The sequence below is a fragment of the Labeo rohita genome, chromosome 7 (assembly GCF_022985175.1).
Source record: "Labeo rohita strain BAU-BD-2019 chromosome 7, IGBB_LRoh.1.0, whole genome shotgun sequence".
NCBI classification, from domain to species: Eukaryota; Metazoa; Chordata; class Actinopteri; order Cypriniformes; family Cyprinidae; genus Labeo; species Labeo rohita.
In genome coordinates, this window is record NC_066875.1 from 15010815 (window position 1) to 15033263 (window position 22449).

General features: G+C 36.4%; 1 protein-coding gene across 4 annotated transcripts in view; it reads left to right on the forward strand.

The window, feature by feature from the left end:
- The first annotated feature begins 16712 nt into the window (after nucleotides 1–16712).
- LOC127168092 (NACHT and WD repeat domain-containing protein 2) overlaps nucleotides 16713–22449 on the forward strand; it is a 69137-nt gene continuing 63400 nt past the window's right edge. For 2 of the 4 annotated variants that reach the window (XM_051114643.1, XM_051114644.1), the window contains exon 1: nucleotides 16713–16802. Coding sequence is in view for 2 of the 4 variants with exons in the window: in XM_051114641.1 (XP_050970598.1) it covers nucleotides 17923–17937; nucleotides 19961–20132 (187 nt within the window). In the remaining 2 variants the exon portion in view is untranslated. Of the gene's footprint in view, nucleotides 16803–17659; nucleotides 17938–19960; nucleotides 20133–22449 lie in introns of those variants that run through there. The other 2 variants (XM_051114642.1, XM_051114641.1) reach the window with 2 other exon arrangements.

The following is a 22449-nucleotide window of genomic DNA, read 5'->3' on the forward strand; positions in this document are numbered from 1 at the left end:
AACATGCATACAGACACATTTCTACTGCAGAAATGTTGAGTCAGTTTTTGTGATATTTTTATGCGATATTCCAAAATGGCCATGAAAATAGGTGAATGGAAACACAGCTAGCGAAAAGCCAAAAAAACAAAACAAAACAAACAAAAAAAAACCACTAGTTTATCAATATATTATTAAAACGTAATGCAGTCTCTTTGCTGTTTTTCCCTGACACATTTATAATTATTATATCTGCCGGTGCACTGTGGCAAGCTTTTTTTGCATGCGCTTGAGCGCTTATTAGTATAAGCCCTAGTAAAAAGCTAACACAGGCTCATCCAGGTAACTGCAGTCAGCGCTATTCGCTTGCTAAGAACATATTTTCTTTGTGGAAGCTTTGCATTTGCTTGGCTAATAAAATATTAAAACTCAAAATTATGTGTACAATTACTTAATTAGGCCTATGTCATCCTGCTTTTGACAAGACCCACTCTCCCATGTTTCATACAAACGCAGCTACTGTCATTTTGCAACAGCTGTAATGGATTGTAAGATAACTTACAAACTGGTAAGATATAAAACAGTTTCATCCTAAATCAATGTGTCACACTACAAGGACTTTTAGTTTGTTTTCTTTCCTCACGTGTGTTTCGTGACCTAGTTTTCCTTCATGCCTGATTGTGTTCAGGTGTATCTTGTTGATCATCCTTATCTGTGTATATTAGTTGCCTTATTTTGGTTCTTCTTTGTCCAGTGTTAACGTTGTGTTGTGAAGGTGTTACCTGCTTACCTGATACTTTTTTTGTGGATTAATTAAAGATTTGTGCATTTGTTATACACCGCACCCATGACACAATGTCTTTTATCGCCATAATTATTTATGTGGTGAAATGCCGCCTAGTCTGAACTTGCCACTTGCTAGCAACTGCTTTCTTCATGAAAGATTTGCATTCAAATATTTAAACTCAAATCAATATTTTGTGTTTAATTATTTTGTTTTTGGCAAGTAGCCATGTAATAAGCAGGATAATGTACATCCAGCTGGTTGTCATTGCAAAAAAAAACTTCTGATAAGTATATCGGGCTTTATTTTGCGATAACAACTGGGTGTACATTATCCTGCCAGATTTGTTAAGACTTCACAGGTTTCAGACATTATTCACAACTATTGCAAAAACAGAAACCTGGTTAATTGTTGATATGGCAATATATGAATAATTTTACTCTCCATCCCAATGTTTATGACATCCTTGTCCAGGAAGTGACATCAACAAAACAACAGAAGGAAATATTAGAATGGATTTTATGAATTATTTGATGCTTTGTGGTGTCTATAGTTAGTTTCACTTTAAAACCTTAAGTCCTGTTAAATAAAAATAAAAACATAGTCTGACATAGTTGCTTGCAGCACGGGAGCTCTGCAGGGGACGGTCTTGGCTCCGTTCCTCTTCACTGTCTATACTGCAGACTTCATGTTTAGCTCAGCAACCTGTCATCTGCAGAAGTTCTCAGATGAGTCTGCCATCATCGGTTTGATCAGGGATGATGATGATACGGAGTACTGAGAACTGATTCAGGACTTTGTGGACTGGTGCCAGCGGAGCTGCCTCCAGATAACCAAAGAGCTGGTGGTGGATTTCCATAGGCACAAACATCCTTCATTATCACTGGTTAACATCCAGGGAAATTATATTGAGAGAGTGGATTCTTATAAATATCTGGGGGTTCATTTGAACAATAAACTGGATTGGACAGACAATACAGCTGCAATTTATAAGAAGGGACATAGCAGACTCTTTCTGTTGAGGAGATTAAGGTCTTTTGGAGTGCAGCATGCACTATTGAAGACCTTTTTTGACTCTGTGGTGGCTTCAGCCATCTTTTTTGGAGTTGTCTGCTGGTGCAGCAGCATCTCAAATGCAGATAGGAAGAGACTGGACAAACTGATCAAGAAGGCAAGCTCAGTTCTGGGGATGCCCCTGGATACAGTACAGGAGGTGGCAGAAAGGAGGATGGTTGCTAAGCTATCATCCTTGTTGGAGAATGACTTCCATCCACTGTATGAAATAGTATCATGCCTGAGAAGCTCCTTCAGTGACAGATTGTTACATCCTAAATGTCTGAAGGTCTTTTCTTCCTACCGCTGTAAGACTTTACAATCAGAGCTGCTCCCAGTGAACCATTTACCATAATATATTGTCAGTTACTAAAATATGCACTGCTGATATTGGTATTTAAATTGGGTAATAAGAATTAACTTAAATTGGTGCAATAGTAATTTATGAAATGGTGCATTAACATAATTTAAACTGTGCAATAATTTATTTTTACATTTGTTTGTTTGTATTTGATTTGTATTTGTTTGTATTTTCTTTTCCTTTGTACTTGGCCTTTTATTTGCACTTAATCTAATCTAATCTAATACGGTATGTGGCATAAAAATTTCAACATATCCTTATAAAAAATTAACCAAACAATTTTTTTATTTTAGTTTTTTTTTATTTCTTTGAATTTTGGAAATTTTACTACAAATAAAAACAAAACAACAACAACAACAACAACAACAACAACAAAAACATGCCTACTGTAGTTAAACCATGGTAACCACAAATTAACCATGTTTTTTTCTTGTTAGGTTCCATTCTGTGAGAAGAAATGTAAGAAATTAAATATCAAAGTGCCTGAGTTCGACCAAAACATATTAATGAAAGTCTGATATAATCTTTTATAGAAAAAGCCTACTTACCTTGAAACACAGTCACATTCAGAAGGTCATGTATAACAAGAAAGCGGCACATCATTCATAGTGAATTCCCTTGTTTGTCTCTGTTGGAGATCTGAGATGATCAATTGAAAATTCAGTTCAGTGTAAAAACCTGCAGACTTCACAGCTCAACATATTAAAAAGTTATATCTAGCCCACAATTGATGATTTAATGAAAAACAGCAGCGGAGGCAAATGAGAAGTGTGAACAGAAAGCTGACAAGAGAGGTACGTGGGGAAGCTAAACACTCAGAGGAGATATTTACACAGAATTTTTAGACAGGCTGGCATTAACCTGAACGACTGCGAGGCCGTTTCTGGGCAGCGATATGTAATAGAGGTCCAGCTCCTCCAAGGCCCAGAGAAGTGTGGGCTGAGCCAAATGTTAAGACTTGAAAAACTTTAGAAAGAAACTTGAGAAAAGTGGTTACCAGTGCAAATTTGTTTAGAAGTGTTGATGCAATGTCTTTTGTCATTGTCATTTAATTAAAAAATAAATAAATAAATAAATAATGAATCACCAACACACTTTCCTGTAGCTCTGCCTCTCAGACTTCTTGCCTTTCTCATTTGTTCAACACCAGCCAATACATGATGTTGTGTTAAGTGACTATTAGTAATTAAATGCTAGACTAGGGCTGCAATAACAGTGCGCCTGAGGCATAACAGCATTACAACTATTAAAATAACATCTGTAGGGTAATTCTGATGGTTACACAAGCTTCCATTTCCCTCTCTCTGACTAGGACTCCATACTGGCTCAGAAAAGAAGCATGCTAGTGTTGGTATAACAGGAGGTGGCCATTTGTGTCGATTTTCACATAATAGTCTATAGCGCACATTGTACAGTTTTGCAATAAGTTTACCATCTAAGACAAATTTTAACTTGCAGACCTTTCAAAAACAATAAGAACACAGAAACTGACCTGTTATATATATATAAAAAAAGATAGGATTAGTTGAAAAATATTGACTATATGTTAATGTAATGAATATAATATATAAATAATATATTTATATAAAATTCGATAAATATAAATTTACATATATTTTTAAAAATATTAAAATATATTGTTTTTCATTATAATTGTATAATGTAGGCCTATATGATTGCATATTATGTAATTATAATGACGATTTTATCAATTAATTAATTAATTATGAAAACATTCAGACCATAAGAGTGAAATAGTTTACACCTTTTTTTTCATACAGTTTCTTTTGTGCTGTTCTGTTGTGAAAATGCATAAAAATTTGAGAAACGTCTTTTGCTTCCAGCTTGTTTCCATTCATTTGGCCTTTTGCTTATAGAACAGTGACATGACATCATTTTTCGAAAACAAATTGTCATGTAAGTTTTGGTGCAGCACAAAAGAAAATAACCCTTAAGCCATTTCAATACATAAAATTATATAGCCAAGTCTATATCGTCTTCAACTGTTTCTTGCTATGAGAAAATGTAGTTGTCAGCCTGTTTCTTCACTAAGGACACTCCTCTGTCAAACAGCAGATGGATCTTTCTGAATCATCACTTTCACAAAGACACACACACACACACATACCATTGTAAGCTTGGACGTCTTCATTACTGTGTCAGTCATTCATAAAAGCATATGCTCTGTAAGATAAATCTTTAGAGAGTCAAATAAGTCACTTTGTTATGAGGCATAATGTTATTGTCATATTGTGTGTGGTTATGAGGCATATGGTTAACCTTTCCTCAAAGGCAAGCAGGGCAGCTATCAGCATAGCGATAAACACCAGTTTCAGTGCAGTGAACACATCTACCTGCATCAAGCACCCTGACACCTTTTCAGGACCAGTGCCAGGTGCTTGACATCACCTCTGAAGGTCTCTTATCAGCTGGGACTGATCTGCAATCAAGCACCTGAAGAGCACTTCTGTCTCACTTTCTGCTCTGCTTTAGCAGGGGCTCATCGGACCTCTAGCTGGAAAACGACCTCAGCGCCACCCTGCAATAACATGACTGGTTCTAGTTTGTCACTACTAAATAAAGCAATAAGCCCTAAGAAGCTGTGGTTTACAGTAATTTAATAACAGCTAAAATGTAATGTTAGGCTGTTAGAATATTACTTTAAACCACGGCTTCACAGGGCTTACTGCTTTTATAAAACGGTTATTCCATATACGTAGCAAGGTTTCACAAAATAAAACAGGCAAGCAAATAAAATGTAATGGTATTCATTCAGACATTATTCAAACAGTGTAGTTCCTTAAAAAAGGTTGTGTTTGCAACAAAGTCGTTGCAGAGCAACATACAGAAACAAAGAGGTGTGTGTTTGTAAAGTAATTTACAACAGCTTCGAATGTGGCTCAACCAATTAGAATCAAGGACCGGAACTATATGTTTTATAATTCTCATTTGGCTACAACATCTCATTATTTCTTCTTCTTCTTCTTCTTCATAATAATAATAATAGTAATAATAATAATAATAACATCAAAATAGTATTATTACTATTATTACTATTATTATTATTATTATTATTATTATTATTATATTGCTAAATGTTATTTGTTATTTTTTCTTCACAAAACAACAAGAATTTTAACATCAGTATTGTTATTGTTAGTGTTATAAATTTTATTATAATTTATCTTTTCTCTTCTTCACAAAACAAGAATTTTAACAAGATAAATAATAATAATAATAATTATTATTATTATTATTATTATTATTTTAATAATAAGTATTATTATTGCTGTTATTGTTAATTATTAATATAATAATAATAGTTATTATTATTATTACTATTACTTTTTTCTTCTTCACAAAACAAGAATGTTAACAATATATATATATATATATATATATATATACATACATATATATATACATATATATATACATATACATACATATATATATATATATATACATATACATACATACATACATATATATATATATATATATATATATGTGTGTGTGTGTGTGTGTGTGTGTGTGTGTGTGTGTGTGTATATATATATATATATATAATGTTGTTGTTGTTATTATTATTATTATTATTAAAATTATTATTAATACTATTATTATTATTCATGCTTTATCCCATCACCTACAGCAGTCATTTTTCTTCTTAAATAACAATAATAATAATAATAATAATCTTGTTATTAAAATTCCTGTTGTTTTGTGAAGAAGAAAAAAGAAGATAATAATAACTACTGTTATTATTCTGCATTTCACATATCACATATTGTCCAAATCAGACCATACTAAGGATGACCCAGAAGGTGTTGGAACCAAGGAACCAAGTCAGTGTTATGTACAAAACATATGGGTACAATATGTGAATGTGTTTTCCCCCTTTTACTTGAGTTGGGAGTGTTTTATAGATGAAAGAAAGATCAAAGTCTTTGCATAAAATTATATGAAATGGAACAAGAAAACAAGAATGCAAAGGTGGTAACAAAGCAGAGAGATGATTAGAAGTATAGACTACAATGCATTTTTCATTCTAATGCCAGCGACAGCACTGTTGAAAGATATCCTTTATCTTCTGCCTGCTCTGTTTATATGTGACGGACAGAGTTCCTCTCTGGTCCACCCACTTTCTTGGGCTTTGGACTCAGTGTCAGACATCACACATGAGATAATCTTTGATAGAGAGCTGAAACTCCTTCTGATTCAGTTTTAGTTGCTGAGGGAGACATTTTCTCTCTAGCGCTCATTCTGACAAAAAAGCAGCAAGAACAAAGGAAGAAGAATCACTACAGAGCTAAGCACTCACAAAGGTTTGGTTGTTTTGTGAAACAAATTCACAGAGGAATCATATTCCAGGCTCACCAATTCAGTATATCAGTAAGGAATGTAGTGGAGGCCTTATTTATTTGTGGACACTTTTTCCTCAATGTTTTGTCATACTACAGCAGCAAAGGCTCCTATTAACAATTTTCACAAAAGTCTAAGAGGTCAAAAAGTAATATGCAGGTCGTCTTCAGCCTGTCAGTTACAGGTGTCACCAAGGGAACACAAGGCCCACGCTATTTCACACAGATTAGCCTGCAACCCACAGGCACCCCATTGCCATGGGAACAGCTTAGGCGATCAAGAGGAGGTTACCCATGATTGGCTCACCCGCCCTAAACTGGCCAACAATGTTTTGATTGAACAATACCTTATTAAAAGTGCACATCAGACATATAGAACAATGTTTTTTTTTCTTTAGATGTTCAAAAGTTCCAGGTGAGTCCCATACTGAGTCTATGGGAACATCAACATCAAAAGGCATTGTATTCGACATGTGTAATTGAAGTAGGTGCACTCATTCACAAAGCGCTTCAGCTCCAATCATTGTGATTGTCATCAGATCAAGAGGTGGCGATGGAGAAAGGAGAACGATCTCATCAGCTTGTTCACCTTCATGTGGTCATCCTGTGTGATCTATGACAGGGAAGGACAGAAGAGATTTCATCCTGCCATGTCAAACTCACATCAACGGATCTATTTTTGAACTACCTTTTACAAAAAAAACAAAACAAAAAAAACACCTTATGTCAGTCACAAACTTGCTAAAGGCATTGCTGTATTTGTATTTATTTTATACCAAGTATAGCTCACATCTATTAAAGGGGTCTTTGGATACCAGCCCATTATATTGAGAAAAATCCCGAAATGTTTCCCTCAAAAAAAAAAAAAAAAAAAAAAAATAATTTCTTTATGGCTGAAGAAAGAAATACATGAATATTTTGGATGACAAGGGGTGAGTACATTATATGTCAATTTTTTTTTCTGGAAGTGGACTTCTCCTTTAATGAAAAGTCCATAAGATACTTTGGTTAAAATTTCTCAATGGTAGTGTAAAACAACACCCTTTTTACCCTGTCAAAAACAGCTCTGTTCACAGCGGCCCTTTTCAGTGCATGTACCTTTAAATGCTAATGAGCTCTGCTCACCCCGCCCCTCTCTTTCATGGGGTAACGAGCAGTTTGAGAGACTGTAAACTTTAGCTGCATTTAGCCACGGAACTTGCTAGCTAGCACATTATTATGTAAGGCAATTTACATAGATTCATAAAAACCCCTTATGCTCACCACTTCGTGAAGCTGGATCACTAATGATTTGTGCGAACATAGACGCATTTAGGCAGATTGTGGGGTGCATTTCCTTCAAAAACAAAAGTAATATTCTGCGTCTTTAGTGGCTCAAATGTCGGCAGTAAATGACGACTGCTATGTTCATTATTACATCCAATAACAAAACACCTCAGTCACTTAGGAGACATTCTTGTCTATTCTTGGTCTGGTGTCGAAACAATAGCGGACAGTTTACAGCTCACTCAGGGTGGATCTAAGGTAAGACAACTGTGTCAATCAACAATCGTGTGTGTGGCCTTGGTCTGTGTGACGTCACAGCCAAGAATCTGAGAATGGCTTGGTTTGAGAAAGAGGTTATCATTTATAGGGATTTAAAAAAAAAAAAAACAGGGTGGATTTGTATCATTATAGGGTGGGTGTGTACACAATATTCACAATCATGTTTGGTATCATTTGAAATGTCTTACAATCTTACAAGAAGTATACTGAAAGAAAATTTAGATTTTAAGAGTTTTGAGGTGTTTTCTTGATGTAGAGAGTGTGCCCTTTCCCGTCTGTCCCCAAAAGGTGTAAACTTTCTATATCTATTTCTTGTTTGCATTTGGAGGATATTTGTCTTGGTATGAGTACTTAAGAAAATGTTCCAAGAAGATCAAGGCATTTCTGTAACCAGTAGAGACCATAGTGTGGAGTTTGTCCACACACTCCATACTATGTATCTTCCTGAGGTCAGGTATGCATCTCTTATTCTTAGATTTACCTTTCAGAATTTGTTGTCTTGTATTAATTGATATCTCTGAATTGACTACAAAATAATACATGCTGACCTAAATGGAAATCATCTTTTGGCCTTTACAGTCTAAGTACACTTGAACAAATGCATAGTGTTAGCTGGATCTCTAAAACCTCATTTGGTGTGCTCCAAGCACCATCTCAACTGGACTTTAGGCCATTAGCTACTAACCTGATGCAGATATGCAGTAACAAGGATACAACATGATCTACTAGAGTCAATTATTTCAGAGTAACCACAATCAAAAGGTTACTCCAACTCAAAATAAAAATTTTGTCATAAAACATAGCAAGGGCATTGGTAAAATAATCGGAGGTTCAACTGTAATTTTATGAAGCTAATACTAATAATAAGCTTCTGTTTATAACTGTTGATTGACATGACCGTCTTACCTTAGACTCGCCCTGAGCTGTGAACAGTCCGCCATTGTGTCGACTCTGGTGCAGGGGAAGAGAAGAATGTCTCTGATTGAGCGATCAAGGTGTTTTGTTGTTGGATGTAATAATGAATATAGCAGTCGTCATTTACTCCCAACATCTGAGCCAATGAAGGATTAATGTTACTTTAGTTTCTGAAGGGAATGCACTCAGCGATCTACATAAATGTGTCTATGTTCGGGCATATCATTCGTGATCCAGCTTCACCTACAGCAGAAGTTATTATAAGGGTTTTTATGCATCTTTGCAAATCGCCTTTTTTAATAATGTGCTAGTTAGCAAGTTTCGCAGCTAAATGCGGCTAAAGGTAAAAAGGGCGTTTTTTACACTACCACTGACAAATTTTAACCAAATTATGTTGTAGACCTCTCATTAAGACCCTGAGGAATCGTATCAACTTGTGGAAAATAGGCATCCGATGACCCCTTTAAAAACTTCTTTTGTGTTTTTAAGATGAACAAAAGTCTTATGGTTTGGAATGACATGAGGGTGAGTAAATGACAACAAAATTTTTGTACTCTCCCTTTAACATTGAAAGATTACACATCTAAGCTTAAATGTAATACAGATGCAAATGCAAAAACAAGCTTAAGTTGTATGACAAAGCCAAGTGAGAAAAGAGAGAAGGAGAAGCGGACAGAGCAAGAGAGCAATTGTCCCATGAGCTCGGTGTTCATTAATTGTCCATGTAGATTTAACCTGCTCTGAAAAAGAATGACAAAAATAGCACATTGCTCAGGCCTGCGATATGCTCAGTCACTCATGTCAAATGCTTCTCGCTGCAATTCCTTTTCATGCCAAGAGTTAATTGTCAAGAATTTCACTTAATTATTCAACTTAAAGTTGCAAAAAGTGGATGAATGTCAGAGGCAGGATTAAGTGGACTAAATAATTGGAGTCCAGCATACATGCCAGAGAAAAGTCTGTCACTTTTCATCAGAAGTTACAGTTAATATGGATACATAAGCTCAGCCTGACTTTCAAAGTTTTTTAATTAAACATGCAGTATGTGAATTGTTCACAATAAGATCTATAACAGTAAATATTCACAACGTTAGATTGGGCACTGAAAAAACAAGATAAAATGATTAATAAATGATAATAAAGATACTAATGATTAATAAACATTTACAAATGATTTATAGTTAGATTAAATTTGGTACTGCAAAAACATGAACAAATAATTTATAATTTATAATTATTTGTTCATGATTTTGCAGTACCAAATCTAAATATCTAAATAAATATCTAAATAATAAATTATTTGTTATGATGTGTAAATAGTATCAGTCTACACAGCGAAAGATGACCTATGACCTATTAGTAATAGGCCTGATTATGAGTTAATAAATAATTTGTTAACATCAATAAAAAAAAAATAAAATTAACTCTTTTAATCACTCTGGATGAATACAGTTTTTGGAGAGTGGGAAGGGTTGTACCAGTGATTCTCTCAGCAGTCCAGACTATCCTCTGCAATCTTCCAAGGCTCCAATCTTTTTAGTTATGTGAATATAATATGTAAAACAATGATCTGTTATGCATTATGTAATGTTTGTTAATGATTTATTAATGAAAGTTATTATAAGATGTTACTAAATTATTTGTTATACTGGCTCTGTGATCTGTCTTTAACCCTAGACTAAACTTGGTTTGAACTGTGAAATCTCACTGTTTTCTCTAGTTCACTGTTTACAGTCTGTTGTAGTGAGTCAGTAATGACTTCCATAGACTGAGCTGAGGGCATCCAATTTAAATGTCACAACGGTAAGCCAAAACAACCCACTTCTTCTGCCCCATAGTCAGATTTTACTCATTTGCCAATTAATGTGTGCGTGTGCACGTGTGTGCGTCTGCGTGAAAGACAGAGAGTAGAAGGAGAATGGGAAAAAAGAACTCCAGGAAATAAACACACACACAAACCTACAATAAATGTGTGCTTCAACTGGGACTGTAACTTTTTAGGATCTCATTGAGCTAAATACCACAAAGCAATGCTTGAAATAAAATGGAAAATGGAATTTGCATATGTGATTTTCTGAGAAAGACTGGATATATCACAATCAGTGAGTCATGATTCAGTGTCATGTATGTCAGTATGTCATGAAATACAATAAAACATAAATAAACAATAAAAACAATAAAACTTGTTATAAGAATGGCAGAAGCCCTTAGTCTGATATTGGAAAACACTGCTATGTTGCTACAATAATAAAATCTTGAAAAGGACCATTTGTTTGACTAAATGTGTGGGTATGGCATTTTTCTGAGCGTGCACAACCTTAGCGACACATTTGAGGTGACTGCACTGTCTTCCTTTAATTAGTTTAATTAGACATTTCAAAAGGATCCCACTGGCTTAAAATGAAAGCGAGCATTGCTTTGACAGAAAGAAGGTTTAACGTCTGTAAGCGGTGCAGTGGAAATTGCTTGATATCAAAGTAGCAGGAAAACGTCTCATTGTGAGCTTGATTTTTCTCCTTTTAATGGAACAGATGAAGTCTGCTGTTGCTCCGGCACCATAATCTGAAAGTTAAATGTAAGTATTTTAATGATTAGTACACATCCACAATAGACATTTTTGCCTGTTGAATGTAATTCTAAGAAAAGTATTATGTTTATATGTGTAACAACCTTCTGCAAACTCACAACCTGTGAGTTCTGAGTGTAAGTGCCTCACCATGCAGAGTCACAATTCAAATCAATTACAATCTAAAGGTCGCTGAATGCACACACACACACACACTCCCTCTCTCGCTCTACTCAATTGTCTGGTGCTGAAATCTTTCCCGCTACACTATATATACCTCGCCGCTAGAATTATTGTCATGACAACACATCAGGGTGAGTCTTCTGTGCTATCAGAATGTCTATTTACTTATCAGTCGGCTTTTCTCAGGAGGGAAAATAGGCATAAAGCATGTAAACAACATCTGTCCAGTCAACCTGTTGGAACGCCTCAATTTTATCATTACAACTCAATTGCTGCAGAAGGTGATGCGAGTGCCTTGATTGACGTCTCTTAATCCCACTCTTTTGAGCCGAGGACTCGTACACACTCTTTGTCCCATCAGTGCTAATAGCTAGATTAAGTCGGCACTTCCCCTTGGCGTGTAAAAGAGATCTCATTCATCATTCAGGCTTTTATCGGCATGTGAGGCACATGGAACGCTCAACAAAAACATTCACGATTGCAGAGTCATTGACGGGATTAGCAGGCATGCTTAGCAGGAGTGCTGGGAAGTTCTGGCACACGAAATGATTCCATTGTATGGATGGGCTATCCGGCTCTCACACGTTGGCAATGTGCTCAATGTTTCAGTACGTTTGAGATTTGTAATCCATATTTAGTGCAACCAGAACCAATTGTGTCTCCATTTAAAAGTAGAATGGATGAGCATGTTTGCAGTCAATGAATCAACAAAATTGGCTGAATGGAGTTTCTGGGGAGGTTTGGTTCTATAATGTCACAAGACTGTGTTTTGTTTTTGGCTAAGCATGACTATAGTCTTGTTTTGCAGAGGCAGAAAATTACCTTTTTCCCAGCAAATTGGTGTTGGTTCTCCTGCCAGTGTCAGTGCTTGGCTGGAGAATCTACAAACCTCTTTCAGAAACGGGCAGCATTTCCAATTCCACTGACTTTGTTCCAGAGCCAAACGATGAGTATGTTAGTCCACTAGATAACCTGCCTACAAATAAACATGATGTATACCGGTCTTGCAGAGTCATTTGATTCAGCATCTTTTTGCTATTGCAAGCTGCTTTTTAAAAGATTTCTTTACTGGAATTTTCTAATGAATATAAAGTGCACAGACAAGTTGAAATTCCTCAATATTATTACACCACCTAACAAAACCTTAACCAATTGCGAGCAGCGGTAAAATCAAATACCCGGTGATAAATAAATATTAGAATGGAATACTAAAACACAAAAACATAATATCAAAATAAATAATTAAATGGAACAAGCATAGAAAAATACATAGAAAAATAAAAGATGTGCTCAGCTTAACTAATTTCAGTCAGTCACTACATTATCCAAAAAGGGATGCCATACCTTGTAAATCAAAAGTCTTGAGCCTGTGAGGAAAAAGTTGATTTTTTTTTTTTTTTTTTTAATACAAGTAAACTCCTCTTATATCCAAATGTCAAAGGCAGGGGGTACAAGCTGCTTTTGATACAATGGCAGAGGATTATAAGCTTAATGGAACTTTGTCAATTTATACATACAACTAGTGTATTCTAAATGGACGGGGGAACTTGGAAAAGGTGTTCCTGTAGCTCCATGACACCAGCTCATGAATCATAAGCTTAATTCCAATTTAGAAAGTCAAAAAAAGTACTAATGGACAATATTTCATTGCCATCTCAGTTTATCGGTGTCTGCCAGTATTGGTTATTTAGTGGTGCATGCACACTGATAAAGATGATTCTGTGGTGTAGTAAATACTACAGAAAAACAAACGTAATTTATACGTGAAAAAGTTAGTTTAGGCAAAAAAAAAAAAAAAAAAAAAAAAAAAAAGGAAAATTTACTAGTACTTAATTCAAGCTTGTAGAAGTTATAGCATAAATACAAACATTATAAAATTAAGTAAAACTTACTCAACTTTTCTGATACTGGATTTACCATCATTTCCAGCTGTACTTGCACATTTTTATAATTGTTTTTGTTGTTAGATTTAGTAACTTAAAATTTTGTTACATTTGGTGTACATTTTCTACTCAGAATTACACATTTATGCTCAAAAATGAACCACAGAATGTTAATGTCATTGTGTATTGTCTACCAAGTATTGAAGTCTCTGTGTTTGGGTGAGTGCCGTTTTACTGATTATGTAGATATGGTGTCTGCACGATATCTATTGTATAATTTACTTAGATGTTCCTAAGTAACATACACTTTTTATTTTAAGTTTTAAATAAGTTTTATTTTTTATTTATTTAGCAACTTGATCTCATGACGAAAACGCTCTACCTGTGGGAATATTTTCGTAAGACGTAATATACATAACGCCACGTACGCACTCACTACACCTACCCGATAGTATGACCAAAAGTGAATGTGACGTAAAAACGCAATCACAAGCGTGCCGTTTTATCTTGTTTTTCGATATCTCATCTTTTAGCTCTTGCATCATGAGACGTTTTCCATGGGATTCGTACCCAAGTCCACATCCTTAGTCCAATTCTGTGCCAGCTGAGCTACTGAGCAAGCTTGTTATGTCAGGTGTTATTTTCCTACAGGGCCATATCAGCGCCCATTTTCGTTCCCCTGCCAAATTATTACCCCCTCTCCTTGAATCAGGTCAGGTGACTATTTAGACAAAATATAGAATTTTTATTTGCCATAACATAAAAATAATTATTAGAAATAACCAGACATTTATTAATGGAAGTAAATGGAATGAAGTGGCAAGAGCTGATGATGTAAAGAAACAAGATGTCTGTCAGTTGAACATGCACCACACGTTTCTAGTTGTAGATGACTTTGTTGATTGGAATCGGAGTGATTTGTTTTATTTTGTAGTAACACACTTATGTACATTAGACACTTTCTATAAACACTTGCTGTTACAAAGACTCAATAGGATTATATATGTTTATTTGTGCATTGCACTATGAATCATTTTGCACTATGCGCTGCTTCCCTCAAAATCTCTCTTCTGCACAATTTAATGCACAAAATATCTCTTTTGCACAATTTCATGTACAAATGTCTCTTTTGTAAAATGTCATGTACAGTACTTATGTAAAGTTTTTGTTGTCTCAGTTTTGTGTGTGTAGTCAACTATTTATTATAGTTCTAGTATTTATAGTATATGTATAGTCAGGTGGTTAACCGTTGTATAAGTCTATAATTGCTTTTCTTATTCGTGTACTGATGTATGTTTATATTACGCTTAACTAGTATGTAGCACCGTGGTCCTGTGAGACACGACTTCTCGTTCCACTATATGTCCACACATGTAGCAGAATGACAGTAAAGTTCGACTTGACTTGACTTGACTTGATTTTGCATTTGTGTTGCCAGGCTGAGTTGTTGTTCAGAAAACTTCTTGTGTCTCATTATTCAGTTCATGGTTCCTTCTTGTAAGCTTCTGCAATATCTTTGGGGTGCTGTCCGTGGTTCTGAATTATCCACAGGCTTTCCACACTGCTGAATAGCACAGACTGCAGACAACACTATTAATTCTGCATACTTGTGCGTTAAAAATAGTTCCTCCTGAAGAACAAGACCAAAAACCAAAACATTTTCTGTTTTTTCTTCTTTTTTTTAAAGTCTACAACAAACAAAATTACACTAATGCCTTTTAAAACAGAAGACATAGTGGCTCAATACTCCGGCATAACAAGAAAACTGCATTATGAAACATACCCCACCACTTCACAACATGACCAGAAATTACGTCAGTCTGAATACTGTTGTCCACACAAATTAGTTTTCTCAACCCAGCCAGCAAATGTGTTTCATGCCAAAATCTATTCCACTCTGTTAAATTCTCCCCTAAATTGCAAAAGTGTCAATGGGTCATCCATCAATGGAAGTCTTTTCTGCACAAAGCCTCAGACATTTTCTCTTTGATCACATACTTTCACCTTGACTCTCTCACACTCTCAGACTGGGGCAAACTGTTCTCACACTCAATGCATTTAGAGAGGGAGACAAAGCCCCTGTCTCGCCTGCTATGGAAGCTATGCATGCATTTGTCCGGGGATTGAGGGTATCGATCTGTGGAGGGGTTATCTTGAGGCGAGGATGTGCTGGTGGTATAGCAGCTGTATAGGGGCCTTTTGAGCAGACAAAGGACAGGCATGGAGAATAGAAAGGAAGTTGGGCTTTGATTTATGGGTCTCATTGGCTAGTGGGTGTCTCTGGTGTCAATATGGGTATACGAGAATGAATGTACAAACATGCATGTGTGTGCACAAACATAAGCCTAGCTATATCACACTTCTCTCAAACCTCATTGCACACATATTTTATGTACAAATTATATCTCCATTCGCAAGGCATTTGCATTCCTGCAAACAAACAGATATATTCTGGTAGCGCATATTTTCTGGATGCTCTTACACTGGCATTCTCAAAAAAAAAAAAAAAAAAAAAAAACATTGAGAAACACCATAAGTCATAAGGACCGCACTGTCCCTATAGAGCTGTTCTCTTTGCATGGCTGCTTCTGTAATGATGCATAATGATACAGCCACATTATTGCAGATGTAGATTATATGGTCAGAATAAAGGCTGTTCGTGTGTGTGCTTGTGCTCAAACTTGTGCTGTTACTACAAAACCTCTAAGTAGTGTTTTCAGCATTTTCTGCAGTCATTCAAGTAGGATTCATATAAAAATGTGCATACGTGTCAACACTTTTCCCTTTCCCTAATTGCCCATGGCATGCTGTGACTGTTTAAACAAAACCCCACCACATTAGCTTCACACCACTCAGTATATGAGAGATTAGCATCTCTTGCACTGCTCAGTGATCAGCACTAACCAGCCAAACATGGCCTACACCACAATGAGATGGGCTTCTAAACTGATCTGGAAACAGAAGAGGGTAGTTCCCTCCGCCTTGGAGGGATTACAGCTTTACCGGAAGAGGGAAGGAAAGAAAGGTTAAGCCACTGCTGGTTGCCAGATTCAGCACCTCTGTTTTTGCAGTGTTCATGTGTGCCTCACGCAGCGGGTCTGGCCCTTTATATTACAGCACAGTGCCAAAAGGACCCAGAGGGGAAACAGCACAGCTATTGTCGAGAACAGTAAGTTACTTTTTAACTAACAATATATCTTAACTAATCTTATGTTTGATTAAATAACCATGTATTTGGTGAAACACACTTTTTTTTTCAGGTTTGTTTTTCTAAGCCATAACCAGATTGTGACTCCTTGCAGATTTTCATCTAAGCTTGTAGATAAATAGATATATAGATATTGCTTGTTTTTTTAGATGCATTTGATCTGTGGATGAGTTGTAGAGTCTTGTGAGCATTGATAACCTCCAGTTAAGTACCCTACTTTACTATTTTTACCTTTTAATGTCAACAAGCAAGGCATTTTTCCCTTTTTTTAATGGTTGCAGTCAGCAGCAGACTAGTAGGTTAACCTCTGTGTGATATTTCAAATGTGCTCAAAAGCAGAGCGCATCATATCACCTTGCTGAAGAATCTGCCTAAACTGCTTGTCTTAGATGGTTTAAGCTGGTCTTCCAGCCTAACCAGAACCCTTCTAAAATCAGCCAGCAGACCAGTTTGACCAGGGGGGTTTACAGTAGTCTGTTTTAAGGCGTTTTCTCAGTTGGGCAGTCAAGAATCTACAAGAACGCATTCGTTTTATAAAATCAGTTTAGTAATTTGTCATTTCTAAACACTTTGTATATTGAAAATAGCCGAAAAAATAGCATTTTTGGTTCATCTTTATGAAGAAAATAGGCGAGGTTTAAGCATTTCCCCGAGCGCTAGCAGCAATGCAGTCCAATCAATTACGTTTAATTCAATTCACTTAAACTTCCAGCGCGCTGCGAAAGAGAAGCATTTATTGATAATGAATTCAGAGCGCTCCTCCTCCTCCTCTCGTACTCCTGCTCGCCGCTGCGCATTAAGAGACAGCTGGCGATGAGAGGAATATCCCTCCACTCTCACTCTCATCTCTGTCACCTCACTTGTGTTTTCCTCAAGCACTGCGGACAGAAAACGCTGTGCGCGGAGCTTTATAAGACACGGCACGAGGAGGATGCGGACCGGCGGGGTTTGGCCAGCGACCGTCACTCTCCCGGTCCCCCGGGACTGATTTGCGGTCAAAGATATTTAATGGGCGTTTGTATCGCCGTCTCCGCTGATTTCCGTGGATACCTGCTCGGATATTGTGTGATACGGTTCCAGGATGAAGAGGATGAACGTAAGCACTTCAAGTGTGTTACTGTGCAAGCATGCTGCCTGCATTCGTGGTGTGTTGAAGCGCAGCTGAGTTTATTTTGTTTGGAATTGGCTTTACTGTACGATCAACGCGCAACTTTGTCGTTTTCGGATGTGTTTAGCATTTCGGCAAGTGTGATATTAAGGCATGAAACGCGTCTAAGACAAGCGATCTTCAACTCACTTCAATTAAGATTCGTTGTTTGCCGAGACAGAAAATTATCGATTGATCGTTTCGTTTGTGCGGAGATGCAGTTCGTGACCGGTTGCATTTACGCGTTTTATCTTGGTTACATCATTATCACTGAAAAAATGGTATAAAGTGAGAAAGTAGACATGATCTTCTGTGTTTTCTTTTCAAGGAAATCCTTATTGCGCGCGGATCTTGCGTTACGGTCATTCCAGGCATTCCTTAAGCAATAAGTCATTTACTACAAGAGATGGGAATCGATTCTGGTTGCGATTCTGATTTCTTTTAACGATTCAGGTTCATTGACGGTTCCACTAGTCCCACGTTTAGTAAAAAAGAAAATCCCCTTTTTGAGGGGGGAAGAAGTGCAATAATGTGATTGCATTCGCTGCCCACATCAGTTTCATTTCGGTAATAAATCAAAGGTATTATAATTATTGAAAAAGAATGTTTGCACAGACATTTAATTACTTTAAACACTACGATATAACTACAGTATAAGTAAATACTAAAAAAATGGTAGCATATAGTCCATTCATTCAGTCGGTCAATCATTCATTCATATTTATACAATTGTACCGCTTACAAAATGTATGTGTATCTTTAAATACATGTTGCCATGTGGTAAATCCCACGTGCCATTATTACATTTCATTTACCTTGACAGTATTCTAAAAATGCAGCTCTCATGTGTGGGACACTGCAAGATGCGGGTGCAATAAAATGCAATCAAGTGAAAAATAACCGGGTCATAGGAAGCATTTGTTGGGAAAATGGACTACACCATTCTTGCTGTTACAGTTTTGATTTACTAAAAAAGCTGGATCATATTATTCGTTCAGGAGCCAGACTACACTAACCGCACTGTGTTTTTGTCAGTATTCACACAATTCTAGAATAAAACTGTAAATTTTTATGGGAGTGCTAAGTACAGTTACACTTAAACAATTCAGAGATTAACCACAGTGACACCTCATTTTAAAATCGAGTTGCCACCCTGTAATCTTCAGGACTCACTTTTAGGTAAACATGCTGTGCAAATGGAACCATACAGGACAATTAGTTTGTCACTTCACACAGAACAATTTATGGGTATTATTATTTTTTAAATAGCATTGTGTAAATAAGCATTTTGTGTGTTGTGGACAGGCCATCTTTAATACTCACCTCAATCACTGCGTTAATTTGCAGTAGCATACTACTGTTTAGCATAGTATGAACAGTATGCTTGAAAATCACACATAGAAATAAGATGAGAATAGAAAACAATATAAATGATAACTGCGGTATAAAAAAATAACTTTTGAGAGTCACACCCATTAATAAATATTTTTGTTAATTTTAAACACTTGCCTGTTTAAGTGTAATATTTTATTCATTAAAACGAAGCAACTCATGAGAGTTAGTTTCGGGAGTCACACTTTGTTTTTGATTCACTAAAAAGAACCGACTTGTAAGAGCCATTTAAACGGGAATCAGACTACAATGATTGTTGTTTATTTTGAGCAGTGTATTCAGTAGTGATGTTAAACTGCTTTTGAATTGGTTCACATTTGCCATTACATTTACCAAGTTGGTTAAGCAGATTTGCTTTACTGACGAACAGAAAGCTGCTTGGTTAAAGATCCAAGCTTCATTCATCACTACACTATTGACAATAGAAAAAGGACTTTTCACAAAATTTTGTTTATGTGGCTACACCCTCAGTCCTTAAGAGATTCCACCAAATTTTGTGTGAACAACTGCAGCATCCATTCCCTTCAGTATTGCAAAACCATAATCTTGGGTTCCTAAACATGTTGAATTCTGTTTGCAGCCGCGTTGGAAATCGCCACCCATGTGGCCGTCCGGAGTGGGAAACAGGCAGCCCTGTCCCCGTGAATCTGCTCTGCGCAGAGCAGCCATCAGTGGCAACGTCCTTGCGCTCCCACCGTTCCATGTCCCCACGGGCAGGAGCGTCCGGGTCTTCATCTGTGCCAACCCTGACGGTAAGAGCGTGCAATAGCTTTTTCCACACTCTAAATTAAAACTATATATATATATTTGGGGTCATTCAGAGTGCCGTAATGCACCCTTTTGAATGTGCCTCAAAAATCTAACTTTTACTTATGAAGGATGCGTGAAAGTGTGTGTATGTAAACTCAGGAATCACCTAAACTGAAGGTCCATACTATTTGCAGTGAACAAACACACTGTTCTGTCAACTAGATTGACACCTGTTAATGCACAAGCGATGTGCAAGACATGCTTTATCATCCAATGTGTTAATGAACCAGATTTTACAGTAATGAATTCAGATGGCAATGACAGTTCCACATCATGTCGTTTCATAACACATGCTGCCATCCACAGAGATATGGCCATTGCTAATGTCTGCAGGACCGCTGTCCCGTGTGCTTTGACAAGAGCAGCAGTGACAGCAGTTAGTGGAGCCGTCTGTCTCAGCACTGAACACGGGTTTCAACGTGCAACCGTGACACAAAATATTGTGCAGCTGTACAGTGTCTAATATTAAAATAGGGGAGCTCTCAGCATTCAACTTGCTCGTGGCTATAGGAAAGCGGTTTACAGAGTGGGAATTTCTTGCTCCTATCTTAAGAAATCGTTGAGAGGTCATCATTCCCACCATCGATTGCTCATTTTTACATCTTAAAGCTTAAACCCAGTGCTGTTTAGAATTGACCTCAGATTTAATGAGTGCCAGGGGAACTAGACGGCACATATGCAGTCATAGATTTAAATATGGGCTGCAGGGAGACCTTAAAATAGTACTTCTAATCTAGGAGTAAACAAGCCAGGGGAAAGTATAAAATGGGTTAGGAGGGAGACAGAGAAAGAGAAATGGAGAAACGAGTGCAGAGGATGAAGTGAAAGGAGGGTAGATACCGGTGAATAAATTAGATCGGTGCAAGGACGTCTTAAATAAAATGATGACCTTTCAGGCTGGAGGATTAATGATAAAGACTCCTCTAAATTGCAGCTATAACATAGGTGCCCTTGCCCTTGTCCACCTGTAGCTGCATTCATTTCTAATGCACATTAATGTGCCTACATGCATTATTCCTAAATAACAATAATAATAACAGGCCATTGTTCATTTTTACTAAAAATGAGTAAAAAGGATTATATAAAACAATATTTAGAAATTATTGGTCATACTTTATATTAGGTGGCCTTAAAGGAGAAGTCCACTTCCAGAACAAAATTGACAGATAATGTACTCATGCCTTGTCATCCAAGATGTTCATGTCTTTCTTTCTTTCTTCAGCCGTAAAGAAATTATGTTTTTTGATGGAAAATTTTTCAGGATTTTTCTCCATATAATGGAGATAATTCTCCCTCAACTTCAAAAATCATCTTATATAGCTGTTTTACCTTTTCTGTTAAGGGTGTTTGATCTTCTTTGCATGTTCACTTTGCATAGACTCGGTCCGTACTTCTGCAGCGATGTAGGATGATTTTGAAGTTGAGGGAGAAAATACAAATGGAGTTTTTAGACATACCCTAATTGTCTTGAACCATAATACACAGAGTTCAGGGAGAGCAAGACAAGACGAGTGTTTGAGATTAAAAAGTATTTAAATTGTGTTTTTTTAAGTGAAAATAACCGTTTCGCTAGGTAAGTTTGAATGCTGAAATGTTTCCCTCAAAAAACATAATTTCTATATGGCTGAAGAAAGAAAGACATGAACATCTTGGATGACAAGGGGGTGAGTACATTATCTGTAATTTTTTGTTCAGGAAGTGGACTTCTTTAACTACTAAGTACCAGTTTTTACAATATACTTACTATGTACAAATTTGTTGGTACATTGTAATTACATTTAAAGCACTTGCATTTAATGCACATTTAAAGCCAGCCCTTACCCCAAAACAAAACTATACTTCAAACTCAAAATTAGCAGTAAATGTGGGAATTTCCAGAAATACTTGCAGTAAATTCATGTTCATATAGGTATTTTCGTAGTTAAGGCCACTTAATGTAAAGTGAGAAAAAATATATATTTTTAAAAATATTTTATAATAATAATTTTACAGTTATTTTAAATTAAAAGGTGAAATGTGTCATGTTTAATACTTTTTCATATCCCAATTAAATATGAAGAGAAAGCTATAAGCCATTCATATAGTAGGTGGATTTCTCTGAACAGTGTAAACACTGTGGCTGCTGCTGCTGAACATTTTGTTTGAGTATCCTGACCATCCAACACAACAACATTGTCTCAACATTGGCTGTGTGAGTTTGAGACGAGACTGTCTGTTTGTTGGCCCAGTGGCAGACAGAGGGAGTGTTCGGAAAACCTG